At 55.1% G+C, this 21,403-nt stretch overlaps 1 protein-coding gene across 2 annotated transcripts; it reads right to left on the bottom strand.

The window, feature by feature from the left end:
* Window positions 1-1,324: 1,324 nt before the first annotated feature.
* LOC127020504 (dual oxidase 2-like) lies at window positions 1,325-20,812 on the bottom strand. Of its 2 annotated transcripts, none has more exons than XM_050903141.1 (33): window positions 20,749-20,812; window positions 19,996-20,079; window positions 18,241-18,405; window positions 16,990-17,177; window positions 15,449-15,650; window positions 14,699-14,865; window positions 14,554-14,614; window positions 14,321-14,417; window positions 14,034-14,121; window positions 13,560-13,668; window positions 13,061-13,224; window positions 12,453-12,619; window positions 12,142-12,260; window positions 10,652-10,789; window positions 10,221-10,334; window positions 9,408-9,610; window positions 8,973-9,158; window positions 8,540-8,765; window positions 7,760-7,853; window positions 7,346-7,521; window positions 7,009-7,078; window positions 6,431-6,526; window positions 5,373-5,551; window positions 4,253-4,483; window positions 3,910-4,009; window positions 3,745-3,794; window positions 3,489-3,616; window positions 3,121-3,274; window positions 2,750-2,982; window positions 2,432-2,590; window positions 2,115-2,270; window positions 1,902-2,030; window positions 1,325-1,447 (listed from the first exon to the last, which is right to left on the bottom strand). In XM_050903141.1, exons 1-33 carry the CDS (start codon window positions 20,810-20,812, stop codon window positions 1,325-1,327), a joined length of 4,620 nt encoding a protein of 1,539 aa, XP_050759098.1. The 2 variants fall into 2 exon arrangements, with proteins under 2 accessions (XP_050759098.1, XP_050759099.1); XM_050903142.1 differs by having other exon boundaries at window positions 7,018-7,078; window positions 20,749-20,797.
* Window positions 20,813-21,403: the final 591 nt, after the last annotated feature.

Below are 21,403 nucleotides of genomic sequence, written 5' to 3'. Positions count from 1 at the left end.
GCACCTTGCTGAAGGGTGTGTGATGGCCGCGGGAGGGGAAGGCTGCCTGGCTTTCAGCAGTGGGTGTGAGCCGGGGCTTCTTGCTGAGCCCTGGGGCTCTCGTGGCCCAGTGCTGGCGGGGAGCCCCATTGGCATGGCTGGGGGGACCACTGGCCATCGCAAGACCATGTTATTACTGGGAAATGGAGACCTACTCCCTGTGGTCTTGAGGGGCTGTTTAACACCCTGGGGGCTGAAGCTATTCTCACAGCTCAGCCTCTTCGGGCTGCTTGGCTGTAATTTGCTCCCACGCCAGGTCTTGCTGGGGGCAATGCCACTGTGTGGGCGTTGCTGGGGGTGATGGGTCTGGTAGGACACAGTCTATGGGGGCTGTACCTGGGCTCAAATCTGTATTCCCCCCCCCCCCCATGTACATCACCAGTGCAGGGGAAACTCACTCCTGTTTAACCCATTTCCCAGTGGGCTGGCGTAAATACTCTGTTACAGGAGCAAGGCCAGCACTATGCCACAAGTATTGCAAGTCTCCAGGTGACCGAGACCCAAATACAGGAGGCAAGAAAGTGTTTTAAAACTTCAATCATCAGCTTTATTTAAGCTCAATCACAGCCTGCCAGAGTGGCAGCCCAGCGATGCAAAGCCAGGCATTAGTTAAACAAGCATAAATGATCCCTGATCAAAGGATGGTGATGCTGCTGAAAGAAGCCAACGCAAACACAACTAAGGCCCTATGCAAACCCAGCGGAGGCTCAGAGTGCTAACGAGCAGGCACAAACGAGTGCATTCATTAGGAAAGCTGAGCCTGTTTCAAGGAGAGGGATGGTGGGGAGCTCTGTGGCTCCTCACCCCATGTGCCCGCCACCTGGGTCTTGGGGCAAAGTGCTGTGAATTCGGGTTGTGCAGGCACCAAGCTGTTCCCCAAAGCTATTCAGAGACGTTCCCCAATCCACCTGGCAGAGCACGAGCTCTGTCTTGCGGGATTAAGGTGGCAGGGCACTGGGTTTTCTGAATTGGGACACACCAGCCTGACCCTGGGCGGGGGGCTGCAGGAGTGCGTGGATGATGGCAGGATGCCCTGAGGGGTTCACACTAGGGCTGTGTGAGGCAATGTTGCGATGGCAACACCTTACTGGTGCACCGCATGCTGGTCTCAGCTCTGTGGGTCTCAGCATTCATGCTCTTGGCCATGGATGGCTTTCTCCTGGGGATGGTGGTGGCCGGGAGCCCAGGACCATGACGACCCAAAGCATTGCCATGCAGGTGCTGGGGTTGAACACACATTTCCAATGAAGACTGCAGCCCAGGGGTGAAACGGCATGGGATAGGGTCAGAAATTCTCGTAGTGATGTGCAAAGTAGGTCTGGTCCTTCTTGTTCAGCTGCCGACAAGCCTTTTCCACGCTCTTCGTCATCCCTGGCGGGCCACAGCTGAACACCCCGATCTTGTGCACCTGAGGAAGGAGGGAGCTAAAGGAGTCAAACCCAGCAGCATCAGCTCTCCCCCCAGCCCAGTCCCCCCTTGGCCCCTTGCCCTCTGGCAGCTTTGGGCACGGATGCTGGCCGAGCAGTCTGTCCCAGCCTGAGGAGGCTTTTGGGGAGGTTGCCATCTCCCCATGGAGCTGCTGGGGCCATGGAGGAAGGATGGGATCCCCTAGGGTCTCTGCCAGCTCCGGGCAGTGGCTGCAGCTGGGGTCTCGCCATAGCGGGGGGTGTTTGGCTGGTACGGGGCATTGCTGACTCTTGCAGCTCATCCTGGCTCCAGAGGGAAAGTGGGGTTCATGCCCCTTCTGCCCTGCCCTTGGTGCGGATGCCACCAAGGTCTCCAGAGCCTCAGGGACAGACTGGGACCAGTCCTCCATACTGGCTGGTGGGTGCCCCTCCTCCTGTCCCCAGCTGGGCACTGACCTCAGGGTGCACCTCCTGCAGCGAGCTGAAGAAGGGTACAAAGGGAGGGCGCCCAAAATGGGTGATGGAGCGCAGCCCCGTGAACAGGCTTTTGTTCAGCACCTTCTGGAAGTGCCGCTCGCAGATGTACTGGAAGAGAGATCAGTGCACGTCAGATGGCCCAGCACGGCCCAGCACAGCATGGCAGCCTCCCCGGCGGGTGGCCAGGCTCACCAGCATGGTGGTGCGCAGATCGAACTTCTCAGCCAGCTGTGTGATGTAGATGTGCACGGAGACCAAGTCATTCCTGTCTGCCTCCTCCACCTCGCGGATGATGTCCGCCAGCCACTCAAACTGCCGCTGTGTGCGCGTCACCCAGATGAAGTAGATCTGTGGCACATGGGGATGAGGCTCAGAGTGGGGCCAGCACCCTTATGCATGTCCGTGGGGCTCCTTCCCAGATGGATCATGGAGGATTTTACCCCTAAAGAGGCCAGCAGCAGCAGGAGGCATCTTGGGAGGGCTCTTGTCTTTCAGATGCTTTCTCTTACCTTCTTACACAGCAGCTTGGAGCTTATGGATGACTTGAAGACCAGGTCCTTGAGGATGGATGCGAAGGGCGTCACCCCGATGCCTCCTCCCACCAGCACCGACACCTCGAACTTGTTCCACTCCTGGTGGCCCTCCCCAAAGGGCCCATCCAGATAGAGCTGGAAGAGAGCCAGCCATCAGCAGAGCATCTCCTGCCTCTGCTTGCCCAGGTCTTGGTCGCCAAGGCTGGAGAAGCGCCTCGGGCTGGGCACAACCCATTGCTGAGATGCTCTCGGGCTTGGATGTCCCTGTGCCTGGAGAAGCAGCACAGGGCTCACCTTGGGCAGCCTGCCGATGAGGGCCAGGCTCTCTGGGGAGTAGAGCTCCCGCAGGCGAGTGGTCCAGGGCCCCACGGCCCGGATGTGCAGGCTCAGCGTGTCCTCGTGCGGCGCCGAGGTCAGGGTGAAGGGGTGGTACTCGGTGGTGCCCAGGGCCACGCAGGCGATGCGCACCCACTGCCCGGACTTGTAGTCAAAGTCCTGCGGCCGCTGGAACCGGAGGTGGGTGACACCTGGGGGGGGACAGGGATGGGGACTTCATTAAGGTGGAGACATTGAGTGGTGGAGGTTCCTCCAACGCTGCAGCCCCTGATGCTCTTGCGAAAAGCCTGGGCTGAGCTGGTGCCGTGCAGCCAGGGATGTTGTGGTACCTGAGGGCAGGAGCTCGGCTTTCACCACGCTGATCTCCACCTTCTTCCTGCTCAGGCTGAGCAGCTTGTCCGCACTGTAGATGAGAGCCGGGATGATGAAGTAGACATAGAAGCGGGGCTGCTGGATCAGCGCGTAGCTGCCGTGGATGATGACCTGGGCAGGGAGCAGCCCCCATCAGCACGGTGCTCAGCATGGCAAGCCATCACCCTGTGGCTGATTTGGTGGCAGCTCAGCAGCAGCGAGGAGCCGGGATTGGGGCCACCAGGTCCCTTGGGACCTCCCCAGCTATTTCATCTCATCAGCTGGGCCAACCCATGGGCTTGCAGTGCATCGGCACCACCCCTCCCTCCCAGCCCAAAAGCTTTACCAGGACGTAGAGCAGCACGTAGAGGTGGTGGGTGATCCAGAAACCCTGGAAGCTGACGCGTCGGAAGTGGTGGGTGGCGAACACATACACCACAGCCAGGATCACGAGCAGCAGCACTCCCGTCATGCCTATGAAAGGAGGGGTTTGGAGGTCCCAGGGGGAATCAGGGCAGCCCCACAGGGGCTCCATCTCAGCTGGGCAGAGGGCTGCCTGTCCTGGGCATGGGCGTGCAGGTCTGCCTGCTAGGTGGTCTCACCTGGAATAGTCTGGAAGAACCACCAGTAATACTTCTGTGGGAGCTGTGACCTGGAGAGGGACAAGAGATTGCACCATGGAGTAGCCAGAGCAAACTCCTGGTTTCCACTTTCATTCCTGTCCATGCCCAGGACACTGTCTGGACTGTGCTTTAAATTTCACCTACCCATCATCCATAAAGACACTGGAAAAGAGGCAGGACAGCACACTGAGAGGTGTGACTGAGAAGATGTAGACGTTCACTACATGACCTGCAGTGTGGAGCACTGTAAGAGACAGAAACCGGGAGAGAAAAGCATCACTGTTGCTGTGGATGGAGATGCGGCAGACGCTGCTGATGTGCCCAGGGACCCGGCGATTCCTCCTCTTCTCTGGTGCAAAGCGTTTGTGTCTCTGCAGGCTCCATACAAGTCTTCAAGCTTCTGCCTGGTTCTGCTGTGCCATGAAGGGCTGGTCCTCCTGCTTTAGCTGTGGCTCGTGGGTGGCACGTCCCCCAGCAGCCCACCTACCTGAGAAAATCAGGGCTGCCATGGCAACCCAGCGGTGGAAGTCCACAGCAGCATCGAATGGGATGTAGTGATTGAGGAAGGTCTCCCGCAGGACGGTGATGAGGTTGCGGCACATGGTAAGCAGGATGTAGGAGTAGAGGAAGGAGATACAGGCAGCCGATCCCCGGGAGATGATGATCCCCACAAAGGTGGTCTGTGCGATTCCAGTGCTGGGGGATGCGAAAGCGTAGTCTGGGGAGAGAGAGCGGAGGGGGCGTCAACGTGCCCAGCGCTGAGGGCCACGACCCTTCCTGCAACAAGGGGACAGCCACCTGCGTGGCTCCACCAAGAAAAGGTCACCAGGGATGGGGCTGTGTGGGGACAGGGGCACGGTTCTCCGTGTCAGACCCCCCAGAGCTGCTGGGTGACAGGGTCTCCTTTTGGAGGTCAAGGGAGGGGATTGTCCTCCTCTGCCGGGCACTGTGAAACTGCACCTTGGTACTGTGTCCTCAGTTGGGCATCCCAATATGAGAGGCATCAACAAACCGGAACGAGTCCAGTGGAGGCCACCAGGATGGGTGGGAGCTGGAGGACGTCACGTAGGGGAAAGGCTGAGGGAAATGGGCTCTTTTGGGCTGGAGGAGATGGGTCAGGGAAGGCCTTGTGGCTGTCCCCAACCGCTTAATGGGTGTGACAGAGGGGAGAGAGCCAAACTCTCTCTCAGACATGCACAGTGAAAGGATGAGAGGCAACAGCACAAGTTTCACTGAAGGAAATTCAGGTCTGATGTAAAATAAAAACTCTTCACAGGGAGGATGGTAAAAAACTAGCACAGGCCCAATGAGGTGGTGGGATCTCCAACCTCGGAGCTCTTCAAACCTCCTCTAAAGTAGGCCTTCAGCAGCCTGATTCAGCTTTGAAACTGGCCTTGCTCTGAGCAGGACGTTGGACCAGATCCTTCCAGAGGTCCCTTCCAACCTCAGTAATCCTTTGGTTATTCCAGGGGAGGATCAACACTGTTGCCCAAAGCTGTGCCGGGACCTTTCACACCCCAGCACGCCCCATGCAACCAGCAAATTTGAGGAGCCAAGCCCACGTACCCCTCCATGTCTGGGGCAGCAGGGCTGGATCAGGCACTCACAGTACGCTCGCTCCACGAACACGCCAGCGGTGATGGCAGAGAAGAGGACCACACAGACGATATGGCGCCGGTAATTCTCAACAAAGCGCTTGAACTCCTGGATCTTCTGCTGAACTTTGTTGCGCTCGTACTTCTTCCGCTGTGCTTCAGTGTACAAATGCAGGTGGTACTGATTCACCCTGGCAAATACAGGAGGGCTGGTGTCATTTTGAGGTTTAGCTGGCGAGGTATGGCTCAGGGCCATGCTGCCCAGGTTTGGGTCTTCCTCTCTGTATGGCACTGTGACCACCTCTGCACACCGGTGATGGCAGTGACCTTGCAGAGCACAGTGTCAGCGGTTGATCTCAGGTCATCCTGCAGTCTATACACTTTTGAAAGCTGATAACAAATGTGCAGAGAGTGACTCATAAATGAAACCATAGATAAGAACTGTAAAAGATAATTTGCATAGTAATATTCAATCCTCCAAATCAATCCCGGGGTAAGGGAAGATCCTTGGAGCTGTGAAGGCAAATCAGGATATTCTGGCCATGAATAACAACCACTTAATCACTTCCTTGTAAAAATATTTGCTGCTGCCACAGCAGTGAGAACCAGAGTCTCTCCTGCAGCTCTTGCAGGCAGCCCACGGGTGAACCAGCAGTGTCCCAAGGGGCAGAGGAGCGCAGGCAGGACCTGCCAGGCAAAGCCCCTCTCTGCGGGCAAGGCATACGCTCTAAAAACCACTATCCCAGGCTCTGGCGCTGGCCACTTTTTTTTTTATAGAGGCACATCACCCAGACCCAGCTACAGCACTGTCCCCACCAAGACAGGGCTGTTCCCATAGCTCCTCGGCCAGTGAGAGACTGTGATGTGCCTGCCTGGGCTGGGGCATCTCCTGCAGGGATGGTCTCGCATCCCCTCCCTATGTTGCACCGCCGTCATGGGGGTGCTGGCTCCTTGCAGCAGTGCCATTTGACCGGAGGGCTACCCAGTCTGACACAGAGACATGAGAAACAGCAAACAGGCTGAACCTGAACCTAAAAGAAGTGCGCCTGATGAGGAGAGGGTGTACTCACTTTCTGCCTGGTCTCTTCCTCAACTCTCCCCCTTCTTGCTCCACATAGTGCCTCACGGTGTCCAGGTTTGGGTCTTTCTCCTCCTCTGAGATGGTTCTGCTGGAAATAGAGCTATGTCTAGCCCAAAGCTGTACTTGCAGGAAGGGCTTGCCAAAATTTTCCCCGTTTCTCCACTTCCCATCTCAGACTCAGCTGAGAAGGTGTCCAGCTCTTTCCTGCAAGCCTGCTTGAGTTAATTGCATGGTACACGGGCTGGATTCACTTCAAGATAACCCATCCCTCTGAAAATCAAGGTAGGACTCCCATCTCCACGTAGTGGATGCAATGGGGGCTCTGCAGGAGGCAGTTCCTCCCCTCTGCCTGCCTGGGTGCCAGAGGAGGAGGGCAGCAGCCCCACTGCAGCGTCCATCTTACTCACGGGCATGTCCCAGCATGGCCATCCCCCTTCCCCAGCGCTGGGCATGCGAACACCCGGTGGGAGCATTTGTTGGAGGGGCTGAGGTGAAGGATGGATGTGCATCAGGGCAGAAAGAGAAGAAGAAATAACAGCAGCAGCAAGACTGAGGAGGAGAGCTTACCGTTTCGGCTCTTTCTTTTTTATGAAGGAGACGCGGTTGTGCAGGTTTTGCTTGAGCACCTCAGGGACACCTTTGAGGAGCCAAAAGGACAAACAGCCGTTCAGGGCGTGCAAGATGCAGTGGACAAGGTTTAGGCATCTCCCTTGGGCAGGGGTGCGGTGGGGAGAGGCTCTGAGCTGATCCAAACGTGTCGCACATGGAGCGACAGCTGATGCCCCATTACTGCAGTTGGGTTGGAGAGATTGATGGGACAAGATTTGGGAGCTACGTATTGGGTGCTGCCCATCGCCTCCAGCCCTGCAGTGCCTGGGGTGACCCAGTGCTCCCGCCCACTGACCTTTGATGCAGAGCTGGGTGAGACGAAGCTCGCTGTCGTGGTCCCGCAGCATGTAGTGGAAATCCTCCCATGTCAGCTCATCCCTGTCCTGAAACCCTGAGGCCCGAAACATGGACTCGGTCACCTGCTCTGCCTGGTCTCTCGACAGGCAATTGTTGGAGATCTCGATGAAGGACCTGGAGCAAGGAGGGAAGACGGGACCTTCAGAGGACCACAGCTTGAGTCCTTCAAATAACACAGGGCAGAGCCCCAGACCAGTTTCATGGGAGAAATGGGCTCTTGGTTGCGAGTGTTGAGCCCACGGGCTCTCACGTAGCACCCTTGGGGAGTGAAGCACAGAAAGCGGGAGCTGCTTTTGAAGACATCTATGTTTACAGACATTGTGAAAACATCTAGAGAGATGAGGAGAAGTACCTGAGCATCCTCAGAAACTCCTTCTTGGAGAGGAACCCATTCTCATCAATGTCATACATCCTGAACATCACCTTGGACTTCTCCTCTGGGGACCCTGGTGGGGAGGGAGAGGGACGAAATAAGAACAAGATCCTATTTTCATCAACAAAGATGCTTTCAAACATTATCTTTGAGAGTCTGGACCTGCAGCAGTGAAGCCTCACTCAGTTCTGAAAAGACCAAAAGCACACTGCTGATCGCAGCTTGAATAGTGACTGAATGTGAATAGCGTGCCGCCCTTCCACTTGACTGTCTCAAGTGCAAGGTGAAAAATCGGGTAGATACACATTCTTTCATGTGCATTATTTTGCAAACTCAAAACGTGCTTTTGCACAGCAATGATTTTTCTGGGAGCTGCTTTGAATCTGGCATTCACCACCTCCATCTATGAATCCACCTTTCCAGTGGTCATTTAGGGAGGATCAGATATGATATCAGATATAGTTATTATCATCTCTCAAGGACAGGATGCATGGTCTGTTCAGGAGACAGGGCAGACTTGTCTATGGTGGCGAAAGATAGCTCCCCTCATGAACAGTCTTTCAGAAAACAGAATTACATTGTCACTGCCCCATAACTCAAGTTGAAGCTGTCCTAAGTGAAGGGAATTTTAATCTGTAGGAGTGTCTACAGATTGACCTGCTGGATGGATCTTGTTCTTCACTCTGCTGGTGGCGTTGCCAGAGCCTAGGAACAGGATGGAAGGCAACAGATGAAGACACTACCAGCTCCAGCTCCCACCTTTCATGAAGACCACCAAGATGTCCAGGAATTCCCGGAAGGAGATGTAGCCGTTGCCGTCTTTGTCAGCCAGGGAGAACATGGAGTCCACAAACATGGAGTGGGCTTTGAGCCCCAGGGCCTCGGCAAACTCAGCCCTGCTCAGCTCACATGTTAGAGACTCCTTTGCCTTCTGTGAAGATTCAAAGTTGAGCTCTCCGGCATTGGACCTGTCGATTTCCAGCACCTGCAGGATGTGTCCCACAAAAGAAATCCCGTGAGTGCTGGCAGAGCAGAAGGCTGGTGTTCACTTGTCTGACCTATCGCACAAAGCCCGGTGGCTCCCCTGGCACAAAACTCATGGCAGATACCATGGGGAAGTCCTGTGTCTCTCCTACACAATGTCATGTTGATACAGAAACACCTTCCTCCCTGCATCAGAGCCTCTACATACCTGAGCAAACAGGTGCCTGAAGAAAGTCTCCAGAATTTGTTTTCTCTGCTCCTGGGTGACTGCCCGTTTCATCAGGCTCTGCTCCTTCATCTCAGAGATATGCAGATCAAGGCCGCTCTCCTCCAAGTAGCCTCGTAGCTTCCCAATGAAGTTGCTCCTCTCTGCCTCCTCGCTGAAAAGCAGCACCTGCAAAAGACCCCACCGAATGGCTGTGAGCAGCAGAGTTGGGATGTGAGTGCTGCTGCTCTTCGCCACAGTGGTCACTCCATGGTATGAGCTGGACCTGGTGGTTCTCAGGAGGCCACAGCTACCCTTCGGGGACCTACGCTGCTCCCCGTGCCCAGGGCTGAGTGGTGCAGGGTGTACATGACCAGTGGCAGAGGATTGTGGAGGGACCAGGGGAAGATATCATACCCCAGGCATCATGGTACTCACTAGGTCGTACTCCTTGGGGCTCTTCAGGAGCAGAGCTTTGTTCCCTTTGTTGCTGGAGAGGATCACCTCCACCCTTTGATGGGCTTTCAGGCTGATACTCCGGAGCGCAGACCCTCTCCCATCCAGCACTTTGAGCACTTTGTCAGCTTGGAGCTGAATGTAGACGGGAGAGCTGTCTGTCTTGGGACCGTGCCACTCCATGGCTGATGGGAGAGAGCACAGGACTCAGCTGGAAAGGCGCACCTGGGCTCCTATTCATCCCAGCACCTCCTTCACCAAGATGCAGTTTGGGAGTGATTTCAGGACCAGACACATGTTAAGGGAAAAACAATGATCTCCCAACTGCAGAGCTCAAGCGCATGGACACAGGAGGAGTACAGACCATGGAGCAGGGAGGCAGGATTTTTCCAGTGTCCAGAGCAAGGAGATACAGTCCCTGTCCTGGAGCTACTGGTGCAATTGCTCTACATAGGTTTCCTTCAGGTAAGGTGTGATCTGGAGAGGATTGGAATTTGAGGGTCATAGGATGACTCAGGTTGGAAGGGTCTCTCGCCCAACCTCCTGCCCAAAGTAGGACCAGCTACAGGGTCAGGCCAGTCTGCTCAAGGCTTTATCTGGTCAGGTCTTGGATAGGATGGAGACTGCACAACCTCTCTGGGCTACCTGCTCCACTGCTTGACTCTCCTCCTGGGGAAACAGTTTCTCCTTACATCCAGTCTGGATATAAGCTCCAAGCCCAGCCCTGCCTCAGTATGTGCCCTGACCTCAGCAGCATCACCAGATGCCATCGCAGGATTGATGGTGCCACCTCACCGTGTATCGCCTCGCAGGACACCTCCCTCCGCACACTGGAGCTCTGCTTGTTCTGCAGCTTCTTGAAATCTCTCTTGCGGAGAACGGCAACGATCCAGGCAACAAACAGAGTCACTGGGGACACAGGGGAGAAGGAGGCATGAGATATCACTAAGCTCCTTCCCACTTCAGCAGCATCACCTGTGTGACTGGGGCAGACAGGGGTTTATTTCTTCCCTGTCACCCCCCAGTTCAGTGCTGCATGGATTTATTTAATGCAGGGCTGCTCCGTGAAAGCCCTGCTCCCTCCTGGTGCCCAAGGACCCTGCCACCTCAAGGACCTCAGGAGTGACCAAGACTCAGCAGCTGCAGCTGGAAGGTGCTTTGTCGATGGGCACTGAGCCCCTTTCTCCAGTAGAAGAAGAGATGGGTAAAGAAACGGAGTGGCAAACCTAAAGGCAGACAGCAGAGGACAATGATGATGATGCTGAAGCCTGCGCCGCTGCCTTCGAAGTAGTCCAGCACCATCATGGGTGTGCAGTTGGCCAGGTGTTGAGCTGTCAGCTGCTGGGGCTGGGGGCACGGGTCCCCTGCATGGGGGGAGACAGGCTGTGAGTGTCATGGACCTTTTACCCACCTCACCTCCATTGTCCCCAGGAACCTCTGCCTTAAGATGCTGGTGGGGTTCATTGCCGAGCGACCCAGGGAGCACTGCAAAACTGGGATGCTTGAGTTAAGCTCCAGATCTTAGGGGACAACCTTCGTTTTCGGGCTGAACCTTTGCCTGCCACAGCAAACCAAGCGCAGAACTGGACTCAAGCGCTCTGGGAGTTCAGCACCATCACCTCTCCCGGTGGGATGGGCTGAGCAAGAAACACCCTGGGCCACAGCAAATTGGGTCTCAGAGCCTCTGCTTATCCGGATGCTGCAAGTCCAGAGAGTCCTCCTGGTGCAATTGCATGGAGCGTGCACCAAGGGAACCAAAACGCCTTGCAAGGGCTGGAATGTGCCCCAAATAAAATGCTTTTGGCAAATGGGAAGGGTGTGGCAAGATCCTAAGAGGAAAAGGCATACTGCTGTGTTTGGCCACACCTCACCCTGAGCATGGCAGCAGGACTCTTTTTGGGTCTTGGCAGGGAGAGGAAAGCTCATTTCAAGGACGGCACAGGAGGGCACCAGAGTGAGGGGAGCACATCAGCACGGGACTAGGCTGCTCCTAGCCTGCTGGAAACCCAAAACATACTGGGACACAAGCCCTGAGCTCTCCCCAGGCTGAAAGCTGGCTGGCGCAGTTCATGCTGCTGTTGCAACCACATCTTCAGGAAAGGCTGGCCAGCCCTTCCAGCAGCGCTAGTTAACCAACAACGCCGTCAGCGGAGCAGCCGGGCAGGAGTGGGCGTTGCAGTACAGCACCCAGGGCATAGTCAGGCGTTGATGCAATTAAAGGCAAAAGTAGGCAACGTTACACAGTTATGGTACGCAAAGCTTAACTCATCTGCAAACTTCATCACATTTCGGGTCACTCTTCAGTTTAACCTGCAGACCTGTGTGTGCTTGTATATAGAAGGAGCTAGAGGACGCATCAGTGAGGAGCGTGACAGCATGGGGTAGGCAGAGGCTGAGTTTTAACCTCAGCATGACCTTCCAGAGCATCAATTGCATTTTTGTACCCAGAGATCCTTCCAGGACTCATGCGATGCACATGCCTGGACTTCAGCCCACTTTCAACATCAGCGCTGTCCGCCTTGCTTACAAGCAACCCTTGCATTTTGCACACATTTCGCTGGCTTAGGGGCATAGCAGGTGTCAGGCTTGAGAAACTGCCAGCCCGATGCTTTCCCTGTGTCACTGTGTCACCATGTCACCAAGATGGGTCTGCTTTCCTGCCTAACTTGCTGGTGCCGTTTGCTCCCTGAGCCCTGCCATTGCACGAAGCGCTCACCCTCGCTCCAGACAAACACGTGGGGCTGGAGGTCTGTGGGGCCTGCGTAGGTGACGGCAGCCAGGACGTCGTGGAAGGTGGTGTTACGGATCTCCCTGGTTTCCTCCGCTGTGAACAGCCTGGGGAAAAAGACATGGGGCCAAGTGGTGGCCCTGGGTGTCACGAGCCGGCAGCAGGAGGAATTCACTCCCTGCACCGTTTTAGGAGCTGAGGAAGCTGGAGGATGTTTTTTCCTCCGGCCCCATTTTTTTTTGTGTTACTGGGGCTTGCAGAGCAGTGGGCAGCCTGCCAGATGGGGAAGAGGCATTTACCCATTCTTGGTGTTTTCGAACCAAAACCTGTCGCCATCACGAAGGCGCACAAACTGGTCCAGGATGATGGCACTGAAGAGGGAGCTGTCAGCCTCCAGCATGCCTCCGGGGAGCAGCTCCAGCCCAGACGTGTTGTTGGCATACAGGGCAGCGACCTTCTCCAGGACCTGGCCAGAAACCCCCACCGCACTCATGTGAGCACAGGGAATTCTGCCAGGGCATCAGAAAGTCTTGGCAAGCCTCAGGAGGAGCAAGGAACGTGTATTTCCCAGGCATCCCACGTCCGTGGGCTGGAGGGATACTCAGTCCCATGCAGCCTTGAGCTTGGACTTAAGCAACTAAACATCACTCCCAGAGCATCTCAGCTCCAGGAGGAGCAGAGCACCCAGTGGCATGGGAGCTTAGCACCGGGGCAGGATATATTTATTCATGCCGTGTAATTACACAGTTACCCCAATGCAACAGCTCCACAGGCATGAAAATAAGCTAGGGCAGGATGCGTACTGATGTCCCGCTTCTTATGTTGCTGGAGAAGCCAGTTACTGCCTGGACTGCCCCGACGTCCTTTCACCCACACACTTTCCGTGCCCAGACCAGTTCCCTGTTACCTTTTGCTCCAGGTGTGGGGCAAGGTCTGACCAGTTCTGGAGAGGCTTCAACCCAAATCGCTCCCGGGCTTGGTTATAGGTGGGCAGGCCAAGGTCTCGCCCGCGCTGAAGCCAGCTGGCCACATAGTCGGTGCGGGAGTACTTCAGGGGCCCATACCAGTAATCTGTGGGTGGATTTGAAGCTGTGGTGATGGTAAGGCAGAGCCAGGGGAGCAACGCCAACTGCCATAGCTGCTGGGCTGGCCTTGTCCCTCTGCCACGGGCCATGCTGAACATGGAGATCATCTCCGTGCCCTTGCCAGGACAGTCCCATGAACACGCTTAACATGCCCTGCAGCTTCTCTGCACCTCCATTAGCAAGGTTGAAGCTGGTCTGAGCGTGTGGTTGGGTGCTGAAAGCAGTGGTGATGGGACCTGCCTCCCCACCGCAGCCCATGCACAGCCCCAGGAGAGAGGGTCCCCCACCAACGCGCCAGCTGCAGTGCAGGGGAGTGCAGACCTTGGAGATCTTCCACCACGATGTTGTCCTCCTGCTCCGCAATCTGTGAGCTCATCCCCAGCAGGAGGTTGTCCACATCCACATCCTTTGTCTGCTGCAGCCCGGTGCTCTGAGGGGAGATGGGAAGAGCAGGTGATTCCTCACAGGACCAAGGACGTGGGGCAGCCCCACACCCCTGAACTGCTGCCCATAGGGGTGCAGACCCTGGGTGTAGGGGTACCAGAGACTTCTTCCAGGCTCATTTTCTCCATGTCAGCTCAACCTTGAGGTCTGAGCCTGCCACAGCTGAAGGCGGCATCTGGGGATATCTGGATGGGGAGGATCTCACACCACTTGGTTGGCTGTCATGCTCTGCACCCAATTTCCCTTTCCCTTTCAGACCCCTGTGGGTTCCTCCGTAATGTAAAGCAAGGAATGAAGCCCCCCCGAACAGCCTGCCATGTCCTCAGGACCCCTGCGCTCCCTTCCCCATACCTCTCTGCTCCAGTAGCTGTTGCAGAGCCGCACCGCTGGGAATGAGCCACTGGGGCCAGGCACTTTCTGAAACTGGCACTTGGGGTCTCTGGAACAGCAGAGAAGGGCTGGACCCACAGCCCTGGGCCAAGGCTGCCCCGAGCTGACAGGGCTTGGCTGTCCCAGCGAGGGACAGGATGCAGGGAAGGGAGAGGGACAGGGACCATCTCCAGCCACCACCCCAGCTTGAGCATCCCCTTCCCTGGCACGGGCACCGCTCTCCCACAGCCCCACTGGGCCGCTCCTACCTCTTGTAAACGCCTGGTGGCATCATGGTGGCCAGGTATTGCCCCGCAGCCACCATGAACTCCGGCGACAGGCTGGGGTCCAGGTGCTGCTGGTAACCTGCGGGGCAGCAGCGACGGTCCAGCAGCCAGGCTGGAGGGAAAGGGGGCCGAGCTCCCTCTCCTGCTCCATCCCCTGGCTCCCCTGGTCCCCCCACCCCTGCTCCTCACACACCATCGCCTGCCGTGCCCCTCACCTTTGTACTCCGGGACACGTCTCCCCAGCAGAGTCGGCAGCCACTCGTACAGCACGATGCTCTAGGGCACAGGGGAGCTGGGTCAGGGCCAGCGCTGGGGAGGACATCTGGGGTCCCAGCAGAGCCGGGGGGTCCCATCCCTCACCTGGAAAGTGGCGATGACTCGCTTGCGAGTGTGCTGGAAGATGTCCTCATCGGACCAGGTGGGGTGTGCCTGGGCCAGCGCCGCAGCCAGGTGGTTGTGGTACCGAAACCAGGCGATGCTCTCAGCCTGCAGGAAGGGGTTCTCGTTCCCCCAGGCGCTCCCCAGGTCTGCAAGAGCCGCCAGGACCATCAGTGGGGGATGCTGCCACTGGGTCTAGCTTTGTCCATGGCTGGAGGAGCACCCCCAGCCCTCTGGCTGCAGCCCAGCATCCCCTCATCCCCTCGCCCTTCCTTCCCCCCCAGGGAGACAAGCAGCCTAAGCGAGTGAGAAGCAGCACTGGACCCCCAGCATGGACCAAAGGTCGGGCAGGTGAGGAATTCAAAGCAAGCTGAGCAGGTTTTTATCGGCAGCAGCCCCTTTCCCCAGAGGAGGTTGCCTCAGATCAGAGGGACCAGCACCCGCCGGTCTCTACATGTTGGCTGAGATATGACCAGTTGCCTCCCAGGGATGCAGCACCTTAAGTTCACGGCGTGTCTTTGCTGGGAAGCCTTCGCTGGGGCATGCATCTTTCTCCCCCATGGGCTGGGAAACTGCCTGCTCTCCCACAGGACTCCTGACCCATGTGTCGTGGCTCACGATACCCCCCTGCCCTTTCCTGGTGTCCCCTCTGGGCTCAGCTCCAGGGACCTCCTGCTCCTGGTCAGGGATGGAGCCAAGCAGGTGAAAACCCATTGAGGATGCCACCATTACCGTAGATCCCCTGGGGACCACCCTGTCCCGTGGACGGATCCAGCGCCTTCCACATGGGGACCCTCCCGTCTGTCTCCCTCGGGAGGTGCCCGCTGGGCCCCGATGCCAGCTGTCCCCCCAAGAAGCTCCTCAGGGCATCGCTCCAGGAGTGTGAGGGGCCATAGATGGAGCTGCCGTCCAGCCAGCCCGTCACCTCGTTGGTCTAGGGCAGACACAGGGAATGGGCATTAACAGGCGCCGGAGTCTCGGCGGAAAGGTGCAGAAAAAAGATCTGAAAAGCCCCAACCCGGCCCTTTTGGTCTTGCAAAGCAGCCACCCCATCCCCTGTTTTAACAAGAGCTATCAGGATGCAAATATATACACTGACAATCTCTATGCAAACTGCAGGAATTAGTGCCAGCTACAGGAAAAGACCGGGTACAGGTTTTTCAAAAGTACATTTTGGGTTTTTTTTTCCCAATTATTTTCAGCTATGCCCAACAGCAGACACCTGTGAATCCTTACATAGGCAAGATCAAGCTGGCAGGGGATTAAACCCATCTCTGGGGAAACTGGAAACACTGGAGCTGTCCCCTCTGGGGAGCCCTGTCCTCGCAGCAGGGAGTCCCACTGCCCTGGCAGCACGTTGAATATCTCCCCTGCCAAATGTTTTAATGAAAACATCCTTTTTAGTCTGAAAACATACTGGAGTTTTCATTTTTCTAAGGCTTGAAATACTGCTAAAAACATGACTTGCTAATCTGGTCTCATCATGGTTTGTCACGTAAAAAGTTCGGGGGGGTATTTTGCTTCAGTGATTTTCACTGGGAAGCTTTCCAGCATGAAAGAAAAAGCACATGGGCTTGGGAACACATCCAGCCTCAGCACAGCAAAATACGGAGAAATTGGGGGAAAATCTGGATTTTTTCCAAAATTACTGAAATTCAGAGAAGCTTTACAACCTTACAACTTTATGACAGTACCGGCTCAGTTTTGTGATACATTATTAAAGATAAGAGTTGGTGCCTAAAAAAATGTGTCATAATTACTGACCTTCTAGAGTGGCACAAGTGTATAAATTGGTTATGGAAGTTCATTACACTTGTACTAAAAAGGCTCCAGTTATCACTTGTTTCACCAGATACAGACAGCCCTACCCTTGCTCATTTTGACTGAAGTGATAAAAACTTTGGCAGCCAAGGAAGACTGCGAATTGCTCCTGCTTTACCCTTTCCTCTTCTGCCCTCCATAGCCATGCAAGATACTCAAATTTGCATTAAAATAGATGAAAGAGGCAGATCTAGAGTAATTACTTTTTCTTTGGCCAAGAAAAGCACTGACCTTGAGCAACCACAAATGTTGCTCCGTGTGAACCAGTATCTTGGAAGTTGTGCTTTGGGTTCATTTGCAATTGGTTCAAACATTTGAGAGATGCGTATTTTTAAGGAAACAGTGGTGCTCTCCTTTTATTTTTGCAAACACTGTCTTGGCTGCTACAGACCCCAATGTTGGGTGAAGAGGAATTTAGCCGAAAGGCAAAGAGCAAAGGAAACGCTACCTACCTGTTCCCGGGGGCTGTTGGGGCTCTGCCCTGTCTCCGTCGCCCAGTGGATGCGCTGGAAGGGCAGGACCACATCTCCAGTGCCTGCAGGGTCAAACACGAGGTCTCCAGATGGGATGTGGATGTTCAGGAACTCAGCAGGGCAGCCGGGTTTCTCTGTCCCCAGGATGTCCAAGAGCACGTGGACACCTGCCAGAGACCCAAGCATGGTCAGCAGCTGGGAGGGCTGCCACCAGCACCTGGAGCAGGACATGATGGTGGGGGCCTGAGCCATATGTGGGCTGAGGGGGCCACCCTGTGCAGCAAGAGTGGTTTCCTTCCTGCCTTCACTGCTGATTTGCTCCACGACTTTGAAAAAGTCACTTTGGGCTGGAGCCCAGATGTGCTGATCTCCAGTCCACAGGAACAGGGCTTCAGGTGCCTGTGACCAGACCTCATGAGTAGGGTAGGGTCATTCAGGGACCAGGGTGGAGAAACTCAGCCAGTGGATGTTCAGAGACCACCGGCAGCTGGACCTTCTGCTGGCCACCACTTCACCAGGAGCAAGGCTCTGCATTTAGCCACTATTTCCCTGAGCTCCTCCTTGCCAGTGGTCTTCAAGGCCAAGGGTTGCTGCTGATGCTGAGCCCGGTGGCTGCTGTTGCTGTTGGCCCATCTGAGCTTTGCTGTGATGGGAAAAACTACCTCCAGGGAGAAGTTAAACAGTACTGCACTAGTGTCTGCCCCTCCTGTGGCCCATCTTGGGGCTGAGCACCCTGGTTGGGGTGTCCAGGGACATGTATGAACTTTAAGCTATATGGGGAGCTAAATGACTCCATTTCTTTGACAAGTTCAGCTTGTCAGAGACAGACATCCCCGGGCTTGGACACCCAAGACACCGCCGAGCTCCTGAGCAGCAGCAAAAACTGCTCCAACTTGCAGCAATTCTGCCCAGCAATCACTCACGGCGCGGCTCTTATTGCATCTGTGAGGCATTTTGCAACGGGGTAACGCTACTGCTAAAACAAATGAGGAAGTTCGCAAATGATAAATATCAGCATTTGGGGCCAAAGGTCACCGAAAATTCATGCAAACTCTCTTGGCTGGACAGTACTTTGGTATGGTGATACCCAAGGCTTTATCTTTCAGGTGTGGGTCTGCTATGAAGTGGTGGGTGAGGAGCGCTCTGACGCGTGGCCTTGGGGTGCAAGAAACCAACATTTTTCCACCCAAATCAACATTTTTCCACCCGGTGCCAGGCCCCAGCTCTTACCAAAGAAGACAGCCAGCACGGTTGTGTTCCTGCGGGAGGGCAGCCCGGAGGGTCCCCGTGCCACTGCGTTGCTGAGCTGACGAGCGTTGGGCACGTGGGGCTCCTGCAGTGCCTGGTAGACGCCATCTGCGTAGTTGGCCGGCAGGAGACGCAGCAGCCTGGCACCTGCAGCACCAAAGTAACACAGCATGGGTCCGGCGGCACCCAACAGAGGGGAGACGCAGCAATAGCGGGGTACACCAACGTGTGCAAGGGTCCCAGAAGAGAGCAAGAGGATGGCATAGATGCTTATAGTGGCCAAGAACATGCAAGTTTTGGTACGAACACCCAAAACTTCTTGCAATACTGGGATCAGTCCTCTTAAAACTGGGAGGGATCCTCCATGGGCATGTTCCCTTCCAGTTGTCCTTCTCTGGTCCATGTGCATCCCCGTTGCCTCCTGGAGGTCTGCGGTGGTGTGCTCCAGTGGGTAACTGGAATGATGTTAAGCTGCCCATGTTGACTATGCAATCCTACACAAGCATGGTGATTGCTAACACCATAAGAAACAGGAGAGGGAACAGCCAGAGAGGCAGAGAGACAAGGGAGAAGATGAGAGAGAAACACCCTGACTTTGCACCCACTGCCTGTCCCGTAACTGAAAAGCCCAGAGGTGGGATGTCATTTCTCACTGATGAGCAAATTCATTTTGAAAGGCTCTTCACCAGCGTGGTGGGCTTTATTTGCTGGAGCTCCCCAGATCTGGGGGAAATCCTGAATTACTGGCTTAGTTTTGGGCTTAGTTTCCATAGGTTTGTTTCCAAATGTTAAGGTCTGATCTGTCTGCTCTGGAAGAGGGACATCTTGTCTGGCAGGGACCCACTGGATCTCCCTGACAGGCTTCAGTGTAACCAAAGGGCTGACGAAACACGTGTCACATTGGAGAGCCATTCGGACTCAGAGGAAGCTGTGTAATTGCCACTGCGCCTTGTGTCACCGTGCAGGTGACCAATCTGGGCTGCAGCAAATAGGAGGATTCATAATCTTTAATATTTTAGATAAGATCCTGCCTGATCTGCCCTGGTCCCTGGCTCAGGGACATCTCCTGGAGGTGGGCACATGGGCTGGTTGTAGGCATGAGAAAGCAGCTCACCACTGGCACAGGGAAATCCTGTATGCCTGTCCCAGTACAGACCAGTACATGCTGCACAGCAGCCCAACAGCGCAATATCTGCCCTGTGCAGAGCAGAAAAGGAGTAGGTCCAGCATGCCTGGACCATGAACTCTTCTGTCTCTGGCCTTGTGTTGAATGCTGCTTGAACTGCATGCTGATTTTGGCTAAAGATGCCTTTTCCCAGCTCTGGGATCCCTGACTATCACTGAAATGCCTGCTGGGAAGAGCTGGGTCCTCCCTGCCTTGAATATTTTGAATGGCCCCACAAAGGCACAGCTCTGCTCTGGGACTGATCCAACACCAGTGTGACCTGCAGATGATGCCTGGGCAGCAGGTAAAAGTGGCAAGGCCAGGACATGGGAGACAAAGCTGGGCTGCTTGGTCCCTCCAGACTGCTCTAACGGGGCTCTTAGGTACATCTAGGGACCTACCTTGAGTGCAAACAGCCACCTTTCAGGGCCACGGGAGGTGGCATTGCCTGGTCACCTGCCTGGTTCAGGCTCAAGTCAGAAAGGGTTTCTCTCTCAATCGTAAAGCAAGCCAGATGCCAAAGTGCCAGCTTGCCCCACCCTGCCGTCCCCATCCCCAGGCCTGGCACTCACCCACTGAGCCGCGGTTGTGGTGCAGCAGGTTGTTGTACCAGCCATCATAGCGCTGGACCTCCCAGGAGATGCTCTCCTGGGCTCCTGGAAGAGACCGGACCCACTTGGTGAGCAGCAAAAAAACATGCATGAAACGAGCATCTCCATTACAGGATTATATTTATATTGTGATATTTTCCCATATTCTTTCTGAAACTTTCTGTACAAACAGTTTTTTAGACAAGTTTTGCATTCCTTTTGAAGGATAAGCAATGTCTAAAATTAGAAATTCATGCTTGTGATCCTGATGTCCCCAAATCAATTTCTGACCCCCACCAGTCTACTCCCAAAGGATCTTCATTTTCTCCTTCTCTCTCATTGTATCAGAAGTCTCTCCTTACTTCTGACCCCCACAATGTCCATGTGAGTCAAACAAAGGCCTTGACGCTGGAGTTATGCTCTCCTCTGTGCATTGTGTATCAGCATCAGCCTTTGTCAAGAAATATATTTTCTTTCCTTTGTGTTAATTTCTATTGGTTTTATTATAATACTAGCAAGAAGCTCCAGTTCCTGGTTACAAGCTGTGTACACATATAAACAGTCTCCCAACCTGCAGGCTCTGCAAGTTCAGCACTTTGCTCCATTTTTTTCTTATCACAAACTGAGTCATCCCCGTCTCTGATATGATGCCCCATGAGTTAGAGGAAATTGCTCTGAGGGGCAGAAACTATCCAGGATCTCCCCTTGGATCCCCTTCCCTGAAACCGTACTTACTCCCCAAGGTCCACGTCACCAGCAGAACCACGGTCGAACTCAACATCATCTCTGCGGGTTGCATCGGCCACTGGGTCTTTGGAAGCAGCGACCTGCAAACGGAGAGGAGAAGGAGGAAGCTGGAGCTGGCCTGCTCCCGGAGGCTGGGAGCATGCACAGACCATAATCTCAGCTCCCTCTTCTGGTTTCTGCTGCCTGGTAAAACCCCGCTGCCATCATCATCCATCAGCAGTGTCTCCCGATGTGGGCTGTGGGAAGGTGGCAGGGGGCACGCGAGACCCAATCACCCTGGGAAAGCTCTGTCAGCAGGTGTCAGCTGGCCTGAGAAGACCTTTCTGCTGGAGCAGCACCAGTACCCCTGCCTTGGGGTGCTCCAGCGGTAGGTTCACAACTCATCATCCACGGCAGGAAGATGTTAAGCTATGCCAGCTCCGTTATAGAAACACACTCTTCGTTACAGAAACAGACGGGTTTCAGCTGGCAATTTCTCTGCGCACGTGTTGTCCCATCCAAGCAAAATCCAGCTGTGAATACGATGGGAACAGCCTCAGCATGCAGTCAGGCATCCCAAAGTGTGCTAGTACTGCAGATCAAGACCTCTTGATCACCTCTGGGCTAACTCGATGGCACTCTCTCATGACCAGCCTTTCTCATG

The sequence above is a fragment of the Gymnogyps californianus genome, chromosome 11 (assembly GCF_018139145.2).
Source record: "Gymnogyps californianus isolate 813 chromosome 11, ASM1813914v2, whole genome shotgun sequence".
Taxonomy (NCBI): Eukaryota; Metazoa; Chordata; class Aves; order Accipitriformes; family Cathartidae; genus Gymnogyps; species Gymnogyps californianus.
This window is presented reverse-complemented; position numbering and strand designations above follow the sequence as displayed.

Excerpts from the sequence above, each read along its gene's own strand:
- LOC127020504 (XM_050903141.1), bottom strand. The coding sequence starts at position 20,812 with ATGCAACCCGCAGAGATGATGTTGAGTTCGACCGTGGTTCTGCTGGTG. Across the intron at positions 2,271-2,431 it reads CCAAGCTGCTGTGTAAGAAG|ATCTACTTCATCTGGGTGAC; the intron begins GTAAGAGAAAGC and ends CATGTGCCACAG. Across the intron at positions 1,448-1,901 it reads TGCAGGAGGTGCACCCTGAG|GTGCACAAGATCGGGGTGTT; the intron begins GTCAGTGCCCAG and ends CTCCTTCCTCAG.